This window comes from Glycine soja, chromosome 20, assembly GCF_004193775.1.
Source record: "Glycine soja cultivar W05 chromosome 20, ASM419377v2, whole genome shotgun sequence".
Lineage (NCBI taxonomy): Eukaryota > Viridiplantae > Streptophyta > Magnoliopsida > Fabales > Fabaceae > Glycine > Glycine soja.
The window spans coordinates 830,276-853,684 of record NC_041021.1 but is presented as its reverse complement, the minus strand read 5'-3'; the positions used below and the strand labels follow the sequence as shown (position 1 = coordinate 853,684).

Below are 23,409 nucleotides of genomic sequence, written 5' to 3'. Positions count from 1 at the left end.
ATGAAACTCAGAAAGTTTTATAACTTTCATTAAATTTTAGCCAATACTAAAATTTATTATTAAAAAATGTTATTAACATCTCTATTATCAGCCGCGTAAGGTAAACTAAATTGATGCTTAAAAGAGCATGTTAGTATTTCATGGCTGAAAGATCTCACTAGGACATTTTACACATTATTCTTTAGTTACACATTCTTCAACACACTCATTTCAATACATTATTATCGGTTAAAATTGATTAGAAACTACAAAATTATGAATATAACTTATTATGTAAGAGTAAAAAATTTCGTATATGATCCACATCACAATGAGCAGAAAAGAAGAGAACAACAAATCATACCGACTACTTCACCATAGATTTATGCTATACATAAAATTTAATGGTGAAATGATGCTCTAAAGGTTCTGGACCAACATTTTATGTCACTCCAAACAGAAAGTCGAACATGATATAATATAAGATGAAATTTTTCTCTTGTACAACAAGCAAAGTCACCATTGACATCTATTTCTCGATACTTTATCTACCCCCACCATTCATCACAACCACATATTCGCAAGACAAACTATTTTCTCAACAAAGTGAAATCCAAATTCAATCAAAATCTCAACGGGTTGCTTAACTCCATTAAAATCTTCACGAGTAAAAACTTGGTCTCCTGTATCAGAGTAAACATAGTCAATGATTCACCAACAACATTTTAATACAAAACATTATTGAATAAACAACTGAAGCCAACTTATACATGGTATTGACAAGTACACCTATATTACATTGCAGGATTAAAACAAGCAAACTTCAATATATTGGTTAATTATTACTAGAACCATTATTATACAAAACATTTTCACCAGGCCTAATTTACTAAACAATCTTTTAATAATAGCATGTTCCGGCTTAAAACTAAAAAATAAATGCAATAAACAAAACCCCCCAAAAACTATATTTGATAAATGCAAATTGACTAGGTACCTATAGTTTATCTAAAATCTTTCAAAAATATCATTATAGTTTTAGCAAAACTTAATATTTACTGATGAGTGGAGACTTATTTGAAAATATTGGACAGCATACGGGCCCAATTACAAAATTTTAAATTATAAGAACCAATTTAAAAAGAAGATATAAGGTGGGCTGGATGGTTAAGGGAGAAGGAAAGAGGAAAAATGTTGCGGGTTTGATCCCCTCTGCTAACAAAACTAACATTTGCTGATAAAAAAATTTAAAAAAATCAGTGAAACTATAGGGACTTGCAAATGATTTAACCAAGGCTTGAGCTTGATGATAAAACTAAATTTTGGTTGGACTCAAGCATTTCCGCTTTGTTAAACTCCCACAATATATAACATTTACTCATAAAACAGGAGAACACATTATAGCCTCCTGCAAATTCCAAAGAATCACATGTATTGGATTTAGGATAATAAATTGTAGAATGAGTTAATAATAGTACTTACAACTGAAACTGACTTTGCAGGCAACAAGTATCATAACTCAGTGAGTTAACTAACTAGAACCCAACATCTTCAATGCTTTAGGTCTTCTATACCACAATATTGCAAACAATAGAGTCCTCAACAGAACCCCATTTGCAAAATGAGGAATTATTATACGTACCCAGTAAGGGTAATATGGTCCAGGCAATTTGATCAATGTGAAGAAAATTGCAATGGCAATTAAATGCCATGGAACTTCTGAATCCTGAAAACAAGACCAGTCATAAGCTATGGTACAAAGGTGAAATTAAACAAGACATAAGCTACACTACACAGTAAATGGGGAGGGGGGCAGCACCAGATTGAGTTTCTCATATCTTTTTCTATTATAACAAATAAAAATGATCTCAAAATATATTAATATTGTTAGGGACCAAAAAACAGAGAAGGAAAAGTATACATAAATCTGGGAATGTTTGTATTATTTGCTAACAGAAAAAGGAAACATACAGAAGGAGTATAATCCTACTGCCACAGAGCTAGGCTCCTACAGAGAGGCTACTGCCCTCCGTCCATCACACAATTCACAAATCAAAAACGTGAACCCTCTCTCTCTCCTAATCATTCCCTATATATTCCCAAATCCCTTTCTCACACCAATTCTGTTACAGCCTTTGCCACCTCACCCTTACTATTCTCACCCCTCTTTCTCCTCACATACACTCTCCAAACCTTGGGCCTCCCTTCTAAGTCCAAACTCTTATCCCTGGTCCTATCAAATATCAGCATAAGTTCCTAACAGACCTGCCCCAGGAAAACAAGGCAAGTATCTAGTTTTGAAATATATCATCAAATTCATCCTGAATTCTTAATACAAGCTGGATGCCTAAATTGGAATTTGGAAATAAATGAACATCTAAGGTAGTCATTGTATTGTTAATCACTGTCAAATATCCGCAAAGAAAACTCATCAAGTGGAGTGAGATTAACTGATTCAAAAGGAACATACCCCAATTGTTAGCAACTCATGATATGGAGGCAATGTGACTGTTTAAATCTTCTACTAAATGAGTAAAAGACATAATGCTACATTCAACAAAATGAGCTTAAGCATCACAACTGTTTCGTTCTGAATGTGGGAAAGTAATTTTAGAAAAAACAACAGCTTAATGCTACATTCGACAAATGTCTCTGATATCTAAAATATAAAATGGTGCCCAACCAATGATCTTACCCTTAGACGTGGAGATAACTGAAGGGCAGTCTCTTTAAGGATCCCAGCCACAGCAACTCCAAAGAGAACCGGAAGAGGAACAAAGACTAGCTTCCTTTCATGTGCACAGTACGACATTTCACTGAGGGAGGTAACTGCGAATACAGGTACAGCTAGGTATTTGACAACAACCAAAATAAGATCAAGAATAAGTTGAATGAAGTTGTCTAAAGCCTTGTTATGCGGGAATTTCTTCACCGGCTCAGGAGAACTGTCCCAAAGCTTTTGCACTTTGTCTATTAATTGGTCCAGCTTCATTTTCCCATGATCATCTGATTGCTGTGCTGACATATTCATAGAACAGAAGATATTGGCCCCTCTCTTCTGGGATGCACAAAATGGTTTAACACTCAAGCAGCAACTGTGCTTCTCAAAAAAACATGATGTACCCTGTGCAACAAGAAAAAGGGGGAACTTTACCTTATGAAGCCAGTAACCAGACCTTAGAAAAACACTTTTTTAACCAAATGTAGAGGTAGACAAGATTCAAAAGAGTTCTAATAGGCATACACTGTTAATATAAGTTTTTATGCTATCAAACAATAAGAAATCATCCTTTGAATGACTTTTAAGGTGGTTATTATAAAAGTCAATGAACTTATTATACACGATGATCTGTGATTGGATGACACTGTAAAAGACATTTACCGTGAGTACATGTATTATTTAGGGTCTTTTTGGAAGAGCTTATTTACAACTTATTTGAACTTATCTTATGGTATTTGTAAAAAGCTTATGATATTTTCATAAGTTATTTTCAAAAAGCTTTCTAGGATAGCTTATGAAACTTATATGAAAAAGTTTAATCTAATTTTCTAGTTAAATTGTAGAAACAACTTATACACACATGGTTATACTAAGAGATTCAAAAACTCCACAACATATCATAACCGGCAATGTTCAGATTGAGTAATGCGTTATATACAAATTTCCTGACCCTGAAACATAAATAATATAATAAATGAAAAAAATACATGCTGCATTTCACATTTGCCTACTAGGAGAAAGCAAGAATATTGTAAGAGAAAACGTTGAAAAGGGTACCTTGAATCCGAGAAAGGGAGGTTGGGTTGTGAATGTGTTGTTGAGGGTCAAGAGTTGGAAACGAGAAAAAGTAGTAGCAGCAGATAGAAGGTGAGACATGTTTAAAGATAAAAACTTGAAACCAAATTGGAACACCCTTTTGAAAGGGGATTGCAATTTAACAAGTGGGTTTTGCAGAGGTGCCAACGGAACGGAGTAATCATACAGCGTAGTGTACTAGGTCTGTTTCAGGACGAACGATGCGAAAGTAATAACAGCCATTGGATATACTATTACTTTAATCAAAGGTTAAGATTTTTTCATTTTTTTTCTTCTTCTTTTTCCCTCCTTTTCTCAGTTGTTCGATGGAGATTGAAAGGATAAAATTGTAAATGAGAAAAAAAAGAAGAAAAAGTAGTTGAGATTATAATATATATATATATATATAGCATAATTGTATTAAGGAAATTTATTGCACACCTCATTGTAAATTATATTATTAGTATAATCTACATATTTTATTTAGTATTGTGAGAATTCCCAATATTTGTAATAAGACTCTTGACTGGGTTTTTTCATATTGATAATTATTAGGTGTGAAGATGTAAACTTTTAAAATTATTAGATAAATGCTAAAATAGTTTACAAACAATCATAATAAAGTAGAGTATGTCAGTATGTGTACTCCAAAACTCAAGTGAAGCATCCTGTAATAATTTATTCTTAATAATGAAACATATAATTATAATTATACAAGACAAGGTAAAGAATACATGCAAATCAAGAAATTCAAGATATTGGAGCTCCTCACACACCACGTGGAAAACTTAACCTTTGGCTTAAGGCGAGGTATATAAGAAAACCTAGCAACTAAAGGTGCACGGTCTCTAATTTTAACTTCACCATCTTTAAGAAATATTGACTTAGAGGTTTAGAATCCTTGCATATGGACAAACTGGAGTTTAGCTCGCAAACATTCATTAGAAATTTGAGATTTCACCCTAAATATTTTTCCTTTTGGATCGGTACTGTATAATCTCTGAACACATAATGGTGGGCATTTAAACTAGCATCCAAATCTATAGTGTGCTTTGCAAGAACAATTTTATCTCATCTACATAAATCTCACTAGCTGTACGAATAAAATTGTTGTATCATGACTCTTGTCACCTGACATGAATCAGTTAGTTTTAAATTATGATAACTTGACTATCTAGATAGTTTTATATTCGGTGTTCCTTCGCTTGTTGAAAAGTTGAAGATGCGTACCATATGTTAATAGAATTTAAAATTTAGCGTACGCTTGGATTATTTCCAGTCTTTTACTAAAGTGGGTTGGTTTAGATAAAATGCCCTGTTTGGGCAATATCATGAGAGTGATATATCTTTTGCCACAAGTATTCAAATTAGATTATTTTTTATTGTTAAATATTTTATGATATCCAACCTTGGAAAACTACATGCCACCACCTTCGAGACTTATTCTAACATTACAGATAAAAAAAAAAAAAAAAAAACAGAAATTGCTTTAATATCCCTGCCAATGTCATAACCAATTCCCTTCTAAATTCTTGAAGAATCTCACATTACAATCTAGAGAATGAAAATACATAACTTGAAAATATTTCCTCTGCTCCATCAAGTATTTTGGTGGAACTGTGGCTTCAGATTTGGAGCTCTAGTTGGACAAGACAACTACTCTAAGGAAAAAGAGGCAGGTAATGAAGTCCCAAATTTTCTGGAAATCCCATTAACAAATTAAGGTTTTGTAAAGCTTGACCTGAAGCTCCCTTCACTAAATTATCAATCTGCAACAACACATCAACATACTTAGAGTCATGTCAACAATAATATCATAATATCATTAAATACACAATTTCAGCTGGATATATAGGAGAAAAAAAATTAAAACATACAACAGATATAATGATTGCTCTTCCAGGAATTCGGTCTGGAAAAACATTGATTAAACAGTAATTAGTCCCTTTAACGCTGTGAGTTCGAGGAATGGCTCCATTTTCCAACACAACAACAAATTCTTCGTCCTGAAATCACCAGAAAGAAAAGAGAAATTAATAAAGGGTCAAACCAAGAAATTCAAACATGAACCCAAAAGTATACTAATAAAGCAATAAACCATGAATCAAGATAGCACATTCCACAGCCCCGTGAAACAGGCAGGATAAATCCTTGGTTAAAGAGAATTCTGAGATCTCAAACAATATGATGCGGAGAGTTGGATGACCAAAAAAATTCTCCTCAACAATGAAGGACAACCATTAAGTATCATTTTCAACCTGCATTCTTTGTATTTGTCGGCATATATGCAATCATACATTACATTTTTGAAAACTAGTGGTAGGTGACAAGTAGTGAAATAAAAAGATAAACCTCATATGAGAGCTTCAGTTGCTGGTACAGGTCCTCAATTCTCACTCCTGGAGCCATTTCCACATAAATAGTTGATTGCATACCACGGCTCTTATAAATGGCAAAGAAGCATTTGTTAATTTACTTGACAAACAAGAAGAAAAGAATACAGAAGATAGAACATTAGAACTGTCGGTGCTACTCTTACCATTGGAATTAGGTGTGGTGTAAAACTAACAGTTACTTTTGAACCTGAAGCATCAGCAAGTCCCTGTTCAATTTCAGGAACTGCATACAACAAAAATAAGGTAATTAGATCTATTCAAATTCAGATGCCAATATGTCCCCAATAGCTAAAATCAAATCATTGGCAATATATAACAAATAGGATAAGAGCTTGATGGTAAAATGCTCAATCCAATGTTGTTCAATTGGGAAAGGGATCACCAAAAAAGAGGTCAGCAATGTAAGTTAATGAAGAGACGCACAACACAATCACAGTCCATGATCAAGTTGCAGTTAAATTATGGAGCCCCGGCAGAAATCACTCAGCCCTTCTTGACACTAGTGTAATAAAAGGTGGGGGCTCCTACGGCTCTACCAATTTAAATATCAGAAAACTTGTGTAACAAGTATTATTGGTTCTGCCTCAAGTGGTTATTGTATGATCACACAGCTCTTACAATAAAACTAATCCCTCGACACTTCATCATTAGTTAGGCTGAAAAACTAATATTATAAGGGATATAAGTGAAAATAAATAATTAAATCGACTATTATAATATTACTTTCACTTATATCATTTTAGTTTATTCCAAAATATCACAAAAGTATAAACAGGAAGATAAAATATGTTATGTGCATTAGTTAGGCTGAAGTTGTAAGATTCGAAATACATAAATCCAATAAGAAGAAAATTAGACTTACCATGGCGATGCCGGGTAACACCATAAGAATTGAGACCTTCAGTTACTTCAGTGAACAATAAATTTTCTTTGGCACTGCGTCCTGCAACAAGAACCAAGTAACAGAACCACATGGAAAGCTTGAGCTGAGAATGTTTTGTGAAATACATGCAATAAAATACAAAAGATGTGCATCAAAATTCTAACCTGCTCCACTCACACCAGATTTAGCATCAATGATAATATTTTTAAGCTCAATAAGACTAGCCTGCAAAACTAAGAAAACTCAGAAAGAAGAAACTTAAAGGGGATTTGAAACACTTCAAGCATCATAAAATCAATAAATACAGAAAAATCAGTTTTTAAAATAAGCATAAAGCTGAGCCTAAGTCCTTGGACAATGCTTCCATCCTTGAAAACAACTCTTGATCTAGCATCTTGAGTACTTAAGTCAAGGTAGACAGACTCGATAAATAAGTTTAGTACAGGTACACATCCAAAAGCCAAATTCATATGTTATCCAGAATCCTGGATATTTTTCACCAATTCACTAGATAGATGTAAATGCATAGCATGATAGCAGTAATATCACTATTGCCATGTAATGCCTTTTAATGCAAACTAAATGGACAACAACATAAATTCAATACTCCTCCCTTTTGTGCTATAAATGTTATTGAATAAATGCAAAATATGCATAGTTATTTTTTATTGATAAAACAAGAAATTTGTTTAGAGAAAATGATAGAAGTATAAAAGGTTGGAGGATAAGAAATCAAATCATCATCAAGGAAAAACAAAAGGAGAATAAACAAGACAAAAAAAGGGTGATCTAAAAACTAGTCATTGCAGGAGAGCTATCAGTTTCTTCACATCTCTGAAACACTGATTCCCTTAAACAGGCCGTGAACTGAACATCGGAGAAATCTGGTTAAAGTGAAAAGTACATCAAGCTTAACAGCCTAGACCATAAATTTGAAGCCAATGCAAAGCCAAAGCTAGTAGATACAAGTTACAGTCACAGAACAGAAGCATTAGAAATTTAGAACACAATTTTATATTAATTTTAGCATTTTAATCACATGCCATTTTCTTAAAAGGAAAATTCACTTATTTTACATATGCATTGTGTAGTGCAAAGTAAGCATGCTGACCTTTATCAATGGGACAAGAGGAAGTTGAACAGAAGTTGGATAACAACCAGGATTAGCAACTAGACGAGCATTCTGTATTTCCTCCCTTAAAACCTCTGTCAATCCGTATATAGCTTCTTTCTGGATACAGATAACTAGATTAACTCAGCATTAAAAACAAAATTATACAACAAGAAAGGTGGTTTCAACTTGAGATTCAAGATTCTCATATATGAACAGAAACAAAAGCTGATAAGTCAAATTCATAAATAGTGATTGCATTGTGCTTCATCAGTCTATAATATAAGTTGATAACGTGCTATACTGATTTAAGGTGGACCTAGATAAATTAGACCCTTGTGTAATTGAAGAGGACAAGAGTCCCACCTGTAAATCTGGTGCTCTATGCGGCTGACCATACCATTCTTCATACTCAGAAAGATCTTTTAGACGAAAATCCTACAAAATCCCTCATTTACAATTCTGATATGAAGCAAAACTTTGTTCATACTGTATAATGATTTGCTTTTGAAAAAAAAATTAAAAGAGACAAAAGTTATTTAAAACATACTGCAGAAAGATCAACAATCTTCAGGTGCTTTGGTAGGCCTTTAATAATTTCCTGGAAACAAGACGAAAATCTAAGGAATAGTCTTAACTTTTAAGCATTGATATTTGATATACTTTATCAAGCACTCTCTTGGCAAACTCGGGTAAATACAAAACTCAAAAGACATAAGAAAGAACCTGAGTAGTTCCATGAGGCAAACAACAGAATACAGCATCCACATCAGAAAAGTTTGCATCCTTTATTGAAATCAAATCTGGCAAGTCCTGCAAACATGGGTTAAGTTCAAATTATGTAATTTACATAACAGTGCATCAACATGCATAATTCATAATCACGCCATGAGGATTGCTCAAGAAAATGATGACTGAGAATATCAACAACCTCTATGATCATCATAGAAAAGGTTCGCAAATTTCACTTAGAAGAAGCAAAACAGATAGGTGATAGCACACCATACCCTCAATAAAATAAAATAAAAAAACTAACTAAAAATGAATGAAAATATCTTTTACAATACACATCATATCTAAAACCAGCCATACCCAAGTGCTCAAATGTGGGAACACAGAAGAGATTGGCTGCCCAGCTTTCCTATCCGCAGTCATCAGTGCAATCCCAAACTGTGGATGATTTGCCAAGAGTCGCAGAACCTAACCCAAAAAGTATCACAATCTCACAACACAGTAGCACCAGATAAAAAAAGACAGTGACTTCAACTTGCTTGGGTAAGTACATGGAAATTGGCAATGCAAACAATTTGGAACAAAAGTCACTTCACGGTTTACACTTGAGTTGTAAACACCAAAAGCACAAGCAAAAATCAAGAAATTAAATATAACCAAAGTTTTAAATTGCGATCTCAGTCACGGTTTCATCGCAATACTTGAAATTGTGGGAAATTGTAGACAAATGTGATCAACGCAGCCACAATTAAGGTCGTAGAGATCCAGAAACATTGACATTTGGGCCGAAATTATCCTTGATTATAACTCATTCTCACTGTAAACCATAACTAGGGTTGAAAATGAATTTTACTCGGTCCTCTCTACTAATTCTCCATCTTCCAACCATTCTGCATGCCAAACCAAGAAAGCACACTTAGAACCATTATGTGCCATGTAACTTACCTCAGAACCAGTGTAGCCACTAGCTCCAACAACACCAACACGAACCGCATTTTGCGAAGAAGATGGGTTCCCACTCTGGCTGGAACACTTTACAAGTAGCTTCCCATGTGGTTGTTTTCTCACCTTTCCAAACCCCTGAAAAATACCAACAACAACACCAACATAAAACTCATTTATCCACAAAAGAAGAATAAGAAAAAAGTGACAGAATCAAAACAAAATCGTGCCCCGCATACTAATAATTACTAACGAAACATTGTGTGGCAACATTTTACAAAACAAATTTTTTTTTTTAAAAAAAAAAAAAGAGTACCTTGGGGTTTTTCCAAGTGTGAAAATGGATGGAACTGAAAGAGATGGCGCTCATTTTGTGTTGTTGCTAAGAAGCTTAACGAGATTGGGATCAGAAAATTAAGTGTTAACAAAGTGTGAAAATGGGAAGAAGCATTGCATGAAGATTCCACGATTCTTCTGATGACGGAACTGATTCTTTCTTCTTCTTCTTCGGATACTTCTATTCGGGTCGGGTTTTACTTTTTAAAGCTCGTTTAATAATTATAATTAAATTTTCAAACTTTTTCTTTTCTTTCTTCTTTTTATTAGTATTAAATTTTTAACTTCTCCCTCCTCTCTCTCTCTCCCCCCTCTTAATATAAATGTGAATGCATCATAAAAATTATAAATTATTATAAAAATAAATGTTTTCTTTCGATTTCTAGTTTTTTTTTATAATTTCATTTGCTTATTAAAGAAAGTAAATCAAATTAATTAAAAAGAAGTTGAATATGAAAATAAACGCAACTGTTTTGTGACAGCAAAATAAACATAACTCTAAACAGTTCCTTTTTATAACTTTAATTCACTAAGTTTTTTATTATATTATTTTCTGCACTCAAATAATTGTTGTCAAAACATTTTTAATTAACGATTGACATATTTCTATTATATTTTTTTATGGAGAGATATATTTCCATTACAATTCCCCTATCTTGAATATTATATATATATATATATATATATATATATATATATATATATATATCAAATAAAAATTAGAACAAAATAGCGCTCCAATTCACGTGATTTTCCTTTATAAAAATTGTTGATTTTTCAAATTCCTTTAAGTTAAACAATTATTATTATTATTATTATTATTATGCCTTTTCAAATTCCTTTATAGTTTTGAATCAATTTTCTCAACAATTGATTAACTTAGATTTCACGCTTTTTTTTTTAGCATTTAGATTTACTTTAGAGATAGAGGAAAGATAAATTAAAATTTTAATGATGATAAAAGAGAAGAGAAAGTTAAAAAATTTGATGCAGCTAATATAGGAGAGAGAAAAAAAATTGTATTTAATTATAATTATTATAATGTCGTTAAATTAGATTGTGAACATCCTTTCTACTTTTTTTTGCCATTTTTTATTATTATTTCTTTAATTTGTACTCACTACACTACAATTTCCCATCGCTTCCAAATCGAATTTGATGGCGTTGCATACCAAAGATGGTTGATGTGTTCTGTTTCTTGGAGAACTTTCCAAATTGTGTTTGAATCTCACTTTTGCTCATTGACTTTCCAAATAAATTGTGCCTCTTGTAAAAATGGATTTTTTGTAAAAAAAAATTACTAACCAAATAGCACAATCCTACTCTTTCCACTTTTCAAGAAGAATTTATTGCAGTTGCACCTCTTATTCAAAATCAGAGGAGAACTCGCTTTCTGGAATTAAATTTAATAATAAAAAAATAAAAAAAGTTAACTCATAAGTTTAAATTTAATTGAATCCTAAAAATTAACTCAAAAGTAAAAGTTGCTCTTCACTTATATATTTTAATTTTATTTTATTTTTTGGCTAAGTGGGTTAAGTTTTTCCCAACATTATGCGAAATTGGGAGATTAAAGAGTTGCATTATGGATGGCCCGTTTATAAGTTGATAATCGCAGTCAATTTATTTGTTCACTGTGGGAAATAGTCTTTCATTATAATATATCCGCGCGTGGCACATGTCAATTTTAAATATTATAGTCTTTCATCAGACACACAGAGAACGATATCCATAATAAATATATTAACTTTCTCTCAATTAAATATGTTAATGAATCTTTATGTGATATATATTTAAGATTTTTTTAATTTACAAGTAATAGTAAAAAAACACTTAATTATATGCTACGTAGAGATTGATTGGAGCTATGATAGATATGGACCATGTAATAATAATTTTTCTTTATAGTGTATCAAAAGTCATTCAGCTGTTAGTTCAGAAAACAATTGTACCAAAACCTTTAAGTTTCTGAAGCTACCATAAAACCCATCATGTTACAATTAGGCATATATAGATCATGAGAATGAATATATATAGTTGAAGTAGTAGTACCTGAACTCAGGTGGTTATTGAGGCCACTGGTTATACTATTGAGTGAGTTCTTTATGATCATCATTAGGGCCAAGTGAAGCTAGCATCAAGGTAGGTTCCTCCACGGTGTAATCAAACACCTCTTTCCAGTCCCTAACATTTTTTGTGTGGTCTGAGTCATAGTACCCCATCACCTGCACACCATCATTATCCCTTCTCACCTTACTCTTCTCCTCCTTCCTCTGCCCAAAGAACTTCCTTTCAGCTGCTTCAATCTTCTCCCTGCTCTATAGGGGCTCCATGGTTTATCACTTGGAAGAACCCCCACTCTTTGCATGCATTGCCTATTTCCTTCACAAGCTCTTCAAGGGAAGAACTGTTTAATAAAGGGTAGAGGTCTATCACAGGAATGCCCTAAGCTTCAATGATGGAGAGCTTTGGCCTGTGCTTTTGTGATTGAATGAAAGTTGGATCTATCTCTACCATGGTTTTTTGGCTGTTTGTTATAAGAAGCAAAATATGTTATTGTAATATATAGAATGGTATGGATGTATGGGCATATATATCATATTGGTGTTGGTGTTCAACTATATACACACATTGACATTAGGCACATGTTTTTGTTGGTATTTGGTGAATGAGATTACCAGTATAACATAATCAATTAACAAGGTTAAACATTGGTAGAATAATAGGGTTGAATGAAATAAATAAATTAACTGTCTAAAATTTTTCTTTATGAAACTATCTATTTTTTTAATATAGTTTTTGATTGGTAATTTCAGTTTTGTAGCGGTTTTAAAGAATTTTGATGAAACAATATTAACTGATTAACAAAGTTTTTGTATAAAATTGAAATATTTGGCTTGGAGCTAGTTTGTGTTGACCGAGCTTAGTTGTAAGTGAAACAGTTATATATTTTAATTTTACATGGATTCAAACATATTAAAAATTTTATAAGAAACAACGAACATTTTTTATAGCCAATATTATATAAAATCGCTAAAAGAAATGAGTTTTTTTGTTGGTGAAATTATATAAAATCACTTTGGTACATCGACTCCTGCGACGGCTACTGGAGCAACGGGATTTTTCTGCCGCATCTATACTCTACTGGAACAATGGCTACTAGTCACTAACTTTATGAAAAAGAGGATTTAATCAAACTAATTCATTAGTAAACAAATACACCTCTGTTAGGACAATTTTACCATGTTTATTTATATGAAGAGATTAACAGAGTTCCTACAATTAAGGGTATAAAATGGATAAAATGTCTTCTTTTGTATTGATTTCACAGTGATTTTATACTCAACCAGGACTTCTAAGGTGTTACCAGATACTCACACTACAACTTACACTAGTCCATGTCTTGAACTCTTTATATAGAATAAAAATTTAGAGAACAACACATACTAGAACTAAAGCTCAATATTTTATTATTTATTGGCAGAATCGAACCAACACAATTTTGTTTGGATTTGAAATGATGGAACTAGCAGATAGAACTAGTTATGCTCAGATATGGATGATATTGAGGATGCCAACCCAAATGCCTCATCCAAGATCCTGAAGTGATGAATTTGGATATTCTCCACATCACGCTTCTTGAAATCACTCCGGTTTCTGTTGGCAAAGAACTTACCATACTTGTATTCTCTATATCTTGCTGGATTTTGCTCATTTACCAGCTCCTCGGCAGGCTTCACCATAACATGGTGAGCAGGGAAAAAGAAGAATGGAATTGAAAACCTTTCCTTTTCTGTATTCACCACCACCCTGTGCTCCACGCTCTCGTACTTGTCATTGCTCCAAACCTGCAAAAGTAACCCCCAACATTGGCCTAAGCATTTAGATTGAACCAATTCAACCATGAAGGAGTAAAGCTAAAGCATTTAGATTGAACCAATTATATTGTCCTCAATTGATGATTCAAGCTAAAGCATATTACATAGTAATTGTTCACATCAGCCTATGAAGGACTAATTTTAAGAAACTAATAATAGAATATTATTTTGTGGAAAAGAAACAAATCATTTAGTACATTTTGACACCAATTTCGTCCTCAAAGTATTATCCTCTCTCTTAAGTTGTCCCTAAAGTAATAAAACTATTTTAAGTAATCTCCAAAGCGTTGAACATGTATCACTTTAGTCCTTAAGTTGACATATTTGAGTAAAGTTTAAGAACCAATTTGAAAAGGATTCTTTTACATTTGGAAGACTAATTAGAATGATTTCAAATACTTGACTACTTAAGTATTTTTTTGACTTTAGGGACCATTTAGGAGAAAGGGTAATACTTCAAGAGTTGATGTTAACAAAATCATGTACTAATAACATACCTGAACTATATCCCCCACATTGATAATAAATGCATTTGGGGTAGGTTTAACAGGAATCCATTCTCCATCTGATTTTCTCTTAACTTGTAATCCTCCAACATCATCTTGGGCAAGCACAGTTAAAGCACTGGAATCCTTGTGGCGACCAACACCAAGTGCCAGGTCAGGGAAAGGGCATGCGGGATAGTAATTGAGTCGCACCATGCTGAGTTGGTTCTTGAAACAGCCATGGAATTTGTCAGCAGCCAAACCCAAGCTCTGTGAAATCAGCTCCAACAACTTGTAAGCTAGCTTTTCCACTTCTCGAGCATACTCTTGCAATGTTTCCCTAATGAAACATAATCTTCAACCCGTGAATATTTCTCTGCCGAATTTAGTTTTGAAATGTGCAAGTTTCATCTTGATTTTAAATAATTATTGTCAAATCAAACGAGAGTATACATGATCCTACATGAGTTATGTTGGTGTAGAACAATCTCTATTGTGTGTCAAAATAAATTCTATTCTTCTGTTCTTTTTGATCATTTGCATGATTAACACCAGAGTAAAACATCAATTTTGTCATAAATTGATGCCAACAATGAACTTGATCCTTAACATTACGAAACAGGTAATTTGGTCCTTTTACATTTAACAAAGAACCAAATTTAATTTCTCACTGTAGTAATCTTCAATCAATTTGATCCTTAGTGGGGATGAGCCGAGTTTGGCAGAACACATCCTTGAAGAGGAGCATGAAGCTTTTTTTGACTAAATTCCACACTAAGAATTAGTCTTATAGTTGGCCTAAAGGACTTAAACATGAAGAAATACGCCCAAGGTATCATGACTTGGGCCCTAATTATGATGGTTTAAAAAACCCAATTTGACCCTACCCTGATGTTAGTATGTGTTGAGGACCAAATTCATTGACCAATGCCACTAAATATACTTTGTTACAACACTGAAGAACTGAATTGAAAATTTGTACCAATTTCAGAGTTAGCAAATAAATCAATTGATTATTATTTATTACCAAACAAAAACAAGGATTAAATTTACTATTTCATACTATCACAAACCAATAGATAACATAAGAAATCTCAATTTCAAGAATGAAATTGACATTGAACTCATTAAGATTACCTAAAATGAGGAGAGTTTTGGGGCCATTGGTTGGTGAGAGTCCTCAAATCCAAATCATTTGGCTCATGGGAAGATGGGACTTGTGCAGTGTTTTCAACAAGGTAATCAAACACCTCTTTCCAGTCTCTTACGTTCTTGGTGTGCTCCCCATCATGGTACCCCATTGCATTAAATTCATCTCTTTTCACTTTCTTCTTCTCCTCTAAGCTCGTCTCAAAGAACTTCTTGGAGACAATCTCAACCTCTCTACTAATCTCAAAGGGTACCCCATGATTTATTACTTGGAAAAATCCCCACTCCTCACATGCTTTGCCAATTTCTGAAATGAGTAATTCTTTTCTACCTTCTGAAAGGTCTATCACTGGAATCTCTCTAACTTCCACCACCTTTGCTATGGGACGGTGTTCTGTGGATTGTATAAAAGCTGGATCAATGTCTCCCATAGCTAGATATTCCTTATACTTGCAAATAACTAGAGTCTTACTTTAAGTTGTGGGAAGAACACAAGTTTAATTTTGCTTCTTATTGTTGTTTCTTATTGTGTGGGTTTAGCCTGAAATACATAGAATCTGGACATGTTTTTTAGTACTTTGCCATTGAAGGGTGAATGCGGACAAAAATGCCTGAATTGCAACTGCAGGAAAGACAAATAAATGTGTAAACATATTTGAAGTGGGACCGCAGCAACTTCACAATTTCTCGTAACCAACATGTGACTGAGTAAGGATTTTATCGCACTGCCCCATATACAAAAAAGACTCGTCAGCGTATATAAAGCTGTTAAAAGAAAGAAAGAAAACTAATTAGAATGCATTAATTAATAGTGTAAATATTAGACCGTTGGTCCAATTGGTAAATAATTAACTTATATCCACGAACATGAGTTTGATTTTTGCTGCCAATTTAAGGATGATGTTGATGAATAATATGTAAGTACGTTTATAATTGTACTTTATGCCTCAAGATTCAATTTACCAATTTTTTTTAAAAAATAATGTAAATATTAGTATATTATTATTATTATTTAATTATATAATATATATTTTAGAAGAATTATATAATATTATATATAATAAATTTGTTGGATTTTATAAGACCCTCACAAAATGTGGTACAAAATAAGTTTCAATAAATTTTTGGTTCTGATAAATAATTTAAAATTTGATCATAGTCACTAACATATTTCTGTTTTATTTGAAACAATAATATTTTAAGAGTGAAAAAAATTTGTTCATATTATTAGTAAGTTTTGTTAAGTGTTGATTTGGCTAACAATAATCCACCTTGACACTACTACGTGAATCTAATTGTAATTCACATTACCACTATCTCATGTATCCTAATCAATAATATTTTTAACAAAAACTAATATTTATTGATAAAAAAAAAACATGTATCCTAATCACTTCCACATGACTCTGTTAGTATTGATTATGCGTTTAAACTAATGTTCAACGGAAAAACTCACATTCCAAGACACAAGCTAATGTAATGTGAAAGTAACTTTTTTTATGCTATGATTACTTTGTGGAGTGAGTTTCCATTAATTAGAATGACCACTAACTGCATAGTTATCAAATATCAATATGTGAAAATTGACCCTAAAAGGAGCAAATGTAAGGTCGGACTAGAATTTAGAAGAATGGTATGAAATGGGGACAACATTGTGGTGGATTCTCGAAAACATAAATAACCGCCAGAACAGAATAGTTCAGTGATAAATACCTAAGGAATAGCTCGACTTAAGGGTTGCGGAATATTCAATATATTACTAATATCAACTTCTAGGTTGCTTTAAATTAATAACATGAATGATTTGGAAAATGTTATGACATACATATATGAAATGAGAAAAGTCCATATAGATTATGTGAAGTGATATTTGATTTGAAGAAAATGTGACAGTTTCTACAGTTTGAGGAATTAAAGAATAAAACAAGCTGCATGAATTAATTTAACAGGACAAATTTGCCCCAGTTCAGACACTACTAAGACCGAGTAACATTCAATCATCACTGCACGGTCGAAATAAACTAAGCATAGTTGAGTGGTATCACTTTTCTAATTAAACTGACTATTTACAAATAGGAACATTGGTGTTCAAGCAGCATTCATAGAGGTTGAAATGAGAACGTGAGCTAAAAATTGCATCCCGTCCTGGATTTTGCAAGCTGCTGTGGTTTGATCCGCTCGAAGGTGCTCAGAGAAGGCACTGGCTTTTTCCTGAACTGATTTCTGGGTAACAACTGAAAGAGACTCAGAAGTAACAGCTTTAATGGCAGCTTGATAGGCCTCAGTTACATCAGATATGCCTGATAAATACATCACAAGCGCCAAATGGTAAACCTAAGTGAGCATAGAATGATCGAAATTCGTGGCATACAAATACAATGGATATACTTTAATATGTGATGATGATAAAGGGTGAAATCAGTAGGCAACCAACCTGTAATGAAACTGTGGGAAACTGCTTTCACATATCCAATCATGGTTTGGGCATTTATTCTTATGATATTAGCTTTTGCGGAAACATCTTCGGGCCACTCAACGTTTGCCTTATCATCATCAGCTTCATCCTCAGTGTTGTTGGCACGAGAAATGATGGATTTTCCCAACACCAGAAGTTGAGACACGGCAAAACAGCACATTTCAGATAGTCTCTGCAAAGAAAAGCAGCACCATTTTACTCACTTTTATGACAATAAGAATAAATTTTGCCCACAATTTCTGTAATATTTTCTCGTACGTGAACTCCCTCAGAATGAAGAGATTCCAATCTTGCATTAGTTCTCTGAAGTATATCATTAGCAGCTAGTCCAGCCAAGGCGTTAGCAAAACTGCAACAGGTAAGAAGGCATCACATATAGCATATAATATAGTGAAGTGAAGCAGGCATCCTCAATCTGTGTAAATGGTGAAACTGCATAATGATCAGAACCACTCAGAAAGACCAGGATCATAAAGTGGGAGGGGGTAAGAAATTAAAGAGATGTAATATTATATATGAAATCATTTAAGCTTTTGGAATAGTTTGCACATGACAAATCAGCAGAGCCTCTGTGGCCAAGTGGTTTAGATTCGATCCTTGCCTACCACCCTCCATTCTAATAATAAGTAGAAGTATAGACCAAGTGTAGCTGTGCATTATTATCCAAAGGGCTCTTGCATGTGAGGGCATGTGTTAGATTTAAAGTAAAACCATTATTCTCTTCACCTAATGGCTTTTGGGATAGTTGGCTCATGACAGTTGTAGTAAAGTAATAGGCAAACACATTCAAACTTGGTTTGCTTTTACCAATCATGTGCCCATAATTACATGTTATCTATTTTATCCTGCATACAAACATCCAAATTATCTACACGTAGAGTTTCTAAACCCATACTTTTACATCCTTGCAGATCGAACTGTAACCATTCTTTTGGTTCATAGAATTGTAATATTTTAGCATATCAGAAATGGAACTCTTTAAAACTCAAATTTATGGCAGCAATGGTAGGGGAATAAAACATCAATAATTGTGAGGCCAGTTAAATTACCCTCCAGCCATTTCAGCAGCCTTGCCAACACTAGAATCGTGTAAATTCTTCATCTCATCACTGCTTCCCTCATTTCCTTTCTTTATTGTCTTTCCTTTGTTTGAATCAGCATTGCTTCTATCAATTTCAGTATTCAAATTAAATATTTGTTGGACCTCTTTAAGCTTCCCATCATATACAGACTTCTGCTCAGCTGATAACTTTGCTTTTCTTCGGTTAAATAACAAGGCATAATGACTAGACAAAGCCTCCAGTTCCTGAGTATTGCATATGAAATAATTTGCTAAACCAAAATCTAAAATAGCACAATTTAATGCATAAAAGATAGTGTTGAAATTATAGGGATATTTAGGTGGAGATGGAGGAAAAAAGAGAACAAATTCTTGAACAATAGAATATAATACAATGCACAACCCTATTCATACTATTATTAGACTTCTAATTCAAAACTAAAAAAGGAAACCACTTCTAAGAGATCGTTTTGGTCTAGGACCCTGAGTATCTAGAAGCCACTCTGGACCCCTAGCTAATCCAAGTTGAGCTGGATGGACTCACTTAAGGAAGCTAATCTCTCCTAGCACCTATTTTATTCATTCACATGAGTTGAAACTCAAACCAGAGACCTTGCTTAAGGGGGACCAAGCTTCTTGTCACTGGGATTAATACGTGTTGGTTTAAGAAAATCATTTAAGATACTCTAAGATATTCTATAACATACAGAAATGATATTTTGAGAATTTTTCTATATCTTTTGACGATAAGAATACCTCCAATTGTTCTGGACCTCCATAAATGTAAAAGCATCGATCAAAAGTCACTTCCTCTAATAATTGATCCTCATCATTTTGTTCTTCACCTTCTTTTTTATCCTTCTCAACCTCAATTCCAGTTTCACTGATTAATAAGTCCATTGTCTCCTTACCAACATATTCAAGAACTTGCATTCCCTTTGCAGTAAAAGCTTTTCCTGTCTGCAGCACAATGAATAGAAGAAATATGCATGTATATCTGTAATTATTGATAATGAATATCAATCAAAGAATGACAAATTTTCCAAACCTCTAATAGAGAAGATGCATTAGCACCTGCAGCTCCTGGCCCGTCATGCTTCGGAGATCCTGAAAGATTTGTTGCAGAATTCTCGAGCCTACAGAACACAAGGACATCATTCAGGTTCATGGCCTTCAAACACAAAGTTTGTTGAATGATAAGAAACAACCACATCTTTTATGATTGCATTCTAAAATTAAACCTTGCTGAGTGACTTGGATGGAATACTAGAGGCAACACAAGGCTTCCATTGAATATCAACGGATACTATGAACAAAATGCAGGAAAGTTTACAATGGTCGTGGTTTCAATTAAAAAATGAAACATTTTTCTCAGTCAACAGTAGTCAGATCTATAAATTAAATATAAAAAGACAGGAAGAAAAAAAAGAAGAAAAATATAGCATATTTGAAGCAAGCAAAGAGAGTGGAGAAGTTTTATGCAACTATAATACTGATATATCTATACCAGAAATTTGAGGAACGCTGAATGATCTAAAAAGAGAATCGGTAGAACACCAGAAAATAAGCAAATATTATTAATGAAAGTAGAAAGGAGAGCCTGAGCTCTTACAAGGAACCACCAGAAAACTATTTCTCAGCCAACAATAACCAAAATAACAAACCACCTCCTCTCTACACTCCCCCTCCCCAAATAACCATGCTGCATGGCCTAACAAACTTGCCAACTCAGAAATTGTAAATAATGTGGCACCAATAGGAGGGAGTGCAAGAAAAATGCTCTTCACAAAAGCTATTTTAACAAATCCAAAGTTTTCACAACTTGTAGCATTTTCCTATTACTATATTTGAAGTATTTTTAATAATTAATTCTACATATTTTCAAGTAGCATAGATGTTTATCTCCATCAAAATATCAACATATCACCATCAGAGCAATGATCAGTAACTAGACATACAGAACAACCCCCATGTGGGTCAGTGTAAAAATAAATAAATAAAGCAATGAATTATACCGCTGAACAAAATCAGTGCCCCCTCTCCATGCATTCCCTAAAGCACTCCATGCCCCAGAAGCAAAAGTCTCCACAGAGTTATCAAAAACCTTCAAACCCTACACACATTAGGGAGCTCAGGTATAAGTGCTTAATGAATGAGTACAGACTACCTAAAAGCACACAATTTGCATTCACAAATACAGAATTATTATTTTTCTCTGATAGAACAGTGCGACGGAATTACACCATCAATGTTACTCACAAGTCACAACTCATGACAATCACGAGACAAAACCAAACTTCTAAGAGTGAATACTTATAGGAGCATATTCTAGAAGCTAGATAGTACAAGTTTCAATCATCACTCAGCAGAAAAAATATCAGTGTAAAAGATGAGCAAAAGTGATAGTGAACAGAAAATCTGCATATTTGCTAATTCATAGCAAAGACATGAGAATAAATCTGCATAATATGTGTAGAGCTAGATGCTCAACTCCATTAAAATCTAACATCTAAATTGCAAATTAACCCACCCCAACCCCCCAAGGGAAAGTATCCTTTTATGCTTGCCTGGCTAAGCAGTGACTCTTCACTAGCTTTCTCCAATCTTTCGAGAGCAGATTTTCGCAGTTTGGAACCCTCATCGTCACTTTCCTTCTCATCTGCAGATCCTTCAGCCCCTTCAACCTTTTTGGAAGATTTTGAATCTTCATCTTTGTTTTGCAACTCCACAATGCTCTTTGATGCTGTCTCTGCAACTACAGCAGCCTGCATTTCAAAACACCATCATTTCACAACAAATAATTCGATACCCTCCTAATGATTCTGCCTCACAAGTTCACAACCCTCCAAATCAAAATAATTTTCAAGATATTAATGCCTCTACTTTTTCATTCAATATTGTCTATTTTAAGCAATTAAGATATGATCTATTAGAAGTAATAAAGCATCAATCTCTTTCCCACATACCCTTTTTGACTCCAACCAAAAATAACCCTTATCTAGTCTTCTTCAATCATTCTTCCCAATAATCCTCCATAGCTAAATAACTAATGCCTCTACTTTTTCATTCAATATTATCTATTACAAGCAATCAAGATAGATTTTATTGGAAAAATAAAGCATTAATCTCTTTCCCACATTATCCATTTTCACTCCAACCAGGCATAACCCTTATATAGTCTCCTTCAAAAAAAAAAAATCTACATGCTTTGTATTACTAGAAAATCTCACACTGACGAAGTGTACTATATTGCAAAAAAAACAAATATATTGACCGAAAACACCTAGTGCAGCATATTTCAGAATTCCGATAAGCCCAATTTCATGATAAAATTATTGCAAAAAATTAAAACAATAATAAAAAGGGAAAAACACATATATACCAACAAATAAACAACTAATTCAGAGATTGAAATGAATGCATTCACTGGATCAAAACCAAATTATAAACAAAACTGCACATATTTATGTCGTTTGGAAACGCACATTGCGAGAGATCTCTTCGGCTGCAACAGCGGCGGCCTTCTGAAGATCGGAGAGAAACGAGAGCGGTGAAAAGCCCCACCCGCCAGACGACGGGTTAGGGTCTTGTCGTTTTGGCGCAACTTCCTCGTCGTTGTCGTTTTGCTTACTCTCGGACTGCTGCGTTTTGTTGTCCATTCTTTTTGGAGATTCCGATGAGAGAGAGGTTTTGTTGGTGTGCGTGAAGAGAAGAAAACACAAATGGGAGATTTTTATTGTTGCTTACGCAACAACATTATGGATTTTCGATCTGTTGAGTTTGTGTCAATTTCGTTTTGAATTGGATGAAGGATGCAACTGTGTTCTTGCAAAAGCAATGTGATGCTATGCCAAACGTCGTTTTTAGAGGTTTTAAGCGTACGAACGACGGAATGAGTCGACGTCGTTTTTACGTCACATTTATGTGAGTGTTTAAGTGAACATCACCTTATGTTCGGTGTGTTAAATTAAATTAAACTAATCGAATTTTAAATATGTGCCCTATTTAATTTAGGCGACTTTAAAGTTGGTTCTGAACGTGGAAACCTATATTATTTTTTTGAAATGAAACTTTTCAATTTGAATAAAATTTGTTTCAATGATCTAAACTTGGTTTTTGTTGTAAGATGATTACATTTAAAACCATAGTCCAGAAGCTAAAAAAAAATCAAAAAACAAGTACAGAA

The 23,409-nt window shown here is 33.5% G+C and overlaps 4 protein-coding genes and 1 pseudogene across 4 annotated transcripts; all 5 read right to left on the bottom strand.

Annotated features, from left to right (window-relative positions):
- Nucleotides 1–340: 340 nt before the first annotated feature.
- On the bottom strand, nt 341–4,002 carry LOC114401674. The gene is made up of 4 exons (XM_028364249.1): nt 3,758–4,002; nt 2,675–3,103; nt 1,462–1,705; nt 341–662 (listed from the first exon to the last, which is right to left on the bottom strand). Exons 1-3 carry the CDS (start codon nt 3,854–3,856, stop codon nt 1,511–1,513), a joined length of 723 nt encoding a protein of 240 aa, XP_028220050.1. The 5' UTR covers nt 3,857–4,002; the 3' UTR covers nt 341–662; nt 1,462–1,510.
- Nucleotides 4,003–5,134: 1,132 nt separating this feature from the next.
- On the bottom strand, nt 5,135–10,365 carry LOC114401577 (probable N-acetyl-gamma-glutamyl-phosphate reductase, chloroplastic). The gene is made up of 13 exons (XM_028364125.1): nt 10,156–10,365; nt 9,843–9,977; nt 9,258–9,365; nt 8,892–8,978; nt 8,716–8,766; nt 8,532–8,603; nt 8,166–8,285; nt 7,219–7,279; nt 7,034–7,114; nt 6,315–6,394; nt 6,128–6,217; nt 5,653–5,781; nt 5,135–5,544 (listed from the first exon to the last, which is right to left on the bottom strand). Exons 1-13 carry the CDS (start codon nt 10,207–10,209, stop codon nt 5,437–5,439), a joined length of 1,176 nt encoding a protein of 391 aa, XP_028219926.1. The 5' UTR covers nt 10,210–10,365; the 3' UTR covers nt 5,135–5,436.
- A 1,699-nt stretch (nt 10,366–12,064) lies between these two features.
- On the bottom strand, nt 12,065–13,393 carry LOC114403698 (annotated as a pseudogene).
- Nucleotides 13,394–13,466: 73 nt separating this feature from the next.
- LOC114403697 (protein DMR6-LIKE OXYGENASE 2-like) lies at nt 13,467–16,207 on the bottom strand. Its single transcript, XM_028366810.1, has 3 exons — nt 15,676–16,207; nt 14,551–14,878; nt 13,467–14,023 (listed from the first exon to the last, which is right to left on the bottom strand). Exons 1-3 carry the CDS (start codon nt 16,116–16,118, stop codon nt 13,715–13,717), a joined length of 1,080 nt encoding a protein of 359 aa, XP_028222611.1. The 5' UTR covers nt 16,119–16,207; the 3' UTR covers nt 13,467–13,714.
- Nucleotides 16,208–17,522: 1,315 nt separating this feature from the next.
- Nucleotides 17,523–23,122, bottom strand: LOC114403718. Its single transcript, XM_028366836.1, has 9 exons — nt 22,709–23,122; nt 21,791–21,988; nt 21,239–21,336; nt 20,272–20,359; nt 19,980–20,183; nt 19,213–19,469; nt 18,422–18,512; nt 18,122–18,335; nt 17,523–17,987 (listed from the first exon to the last, which is right to left on the bottom strand). Exons 1-9 carry the CDS (start codon nt 22,880–22,882, stop codon nt 17,776–17,778), a joined length of 1,536 nt encoding a protein of 511 aa, XP_028222637.1. The 5' UTR covers nt 22,883–23,122; the 3' UTR covers nt 17,523–17,775.
- Between the last annotated feature and the right edge of the window lie 287 nt (nt 23,123–23,409).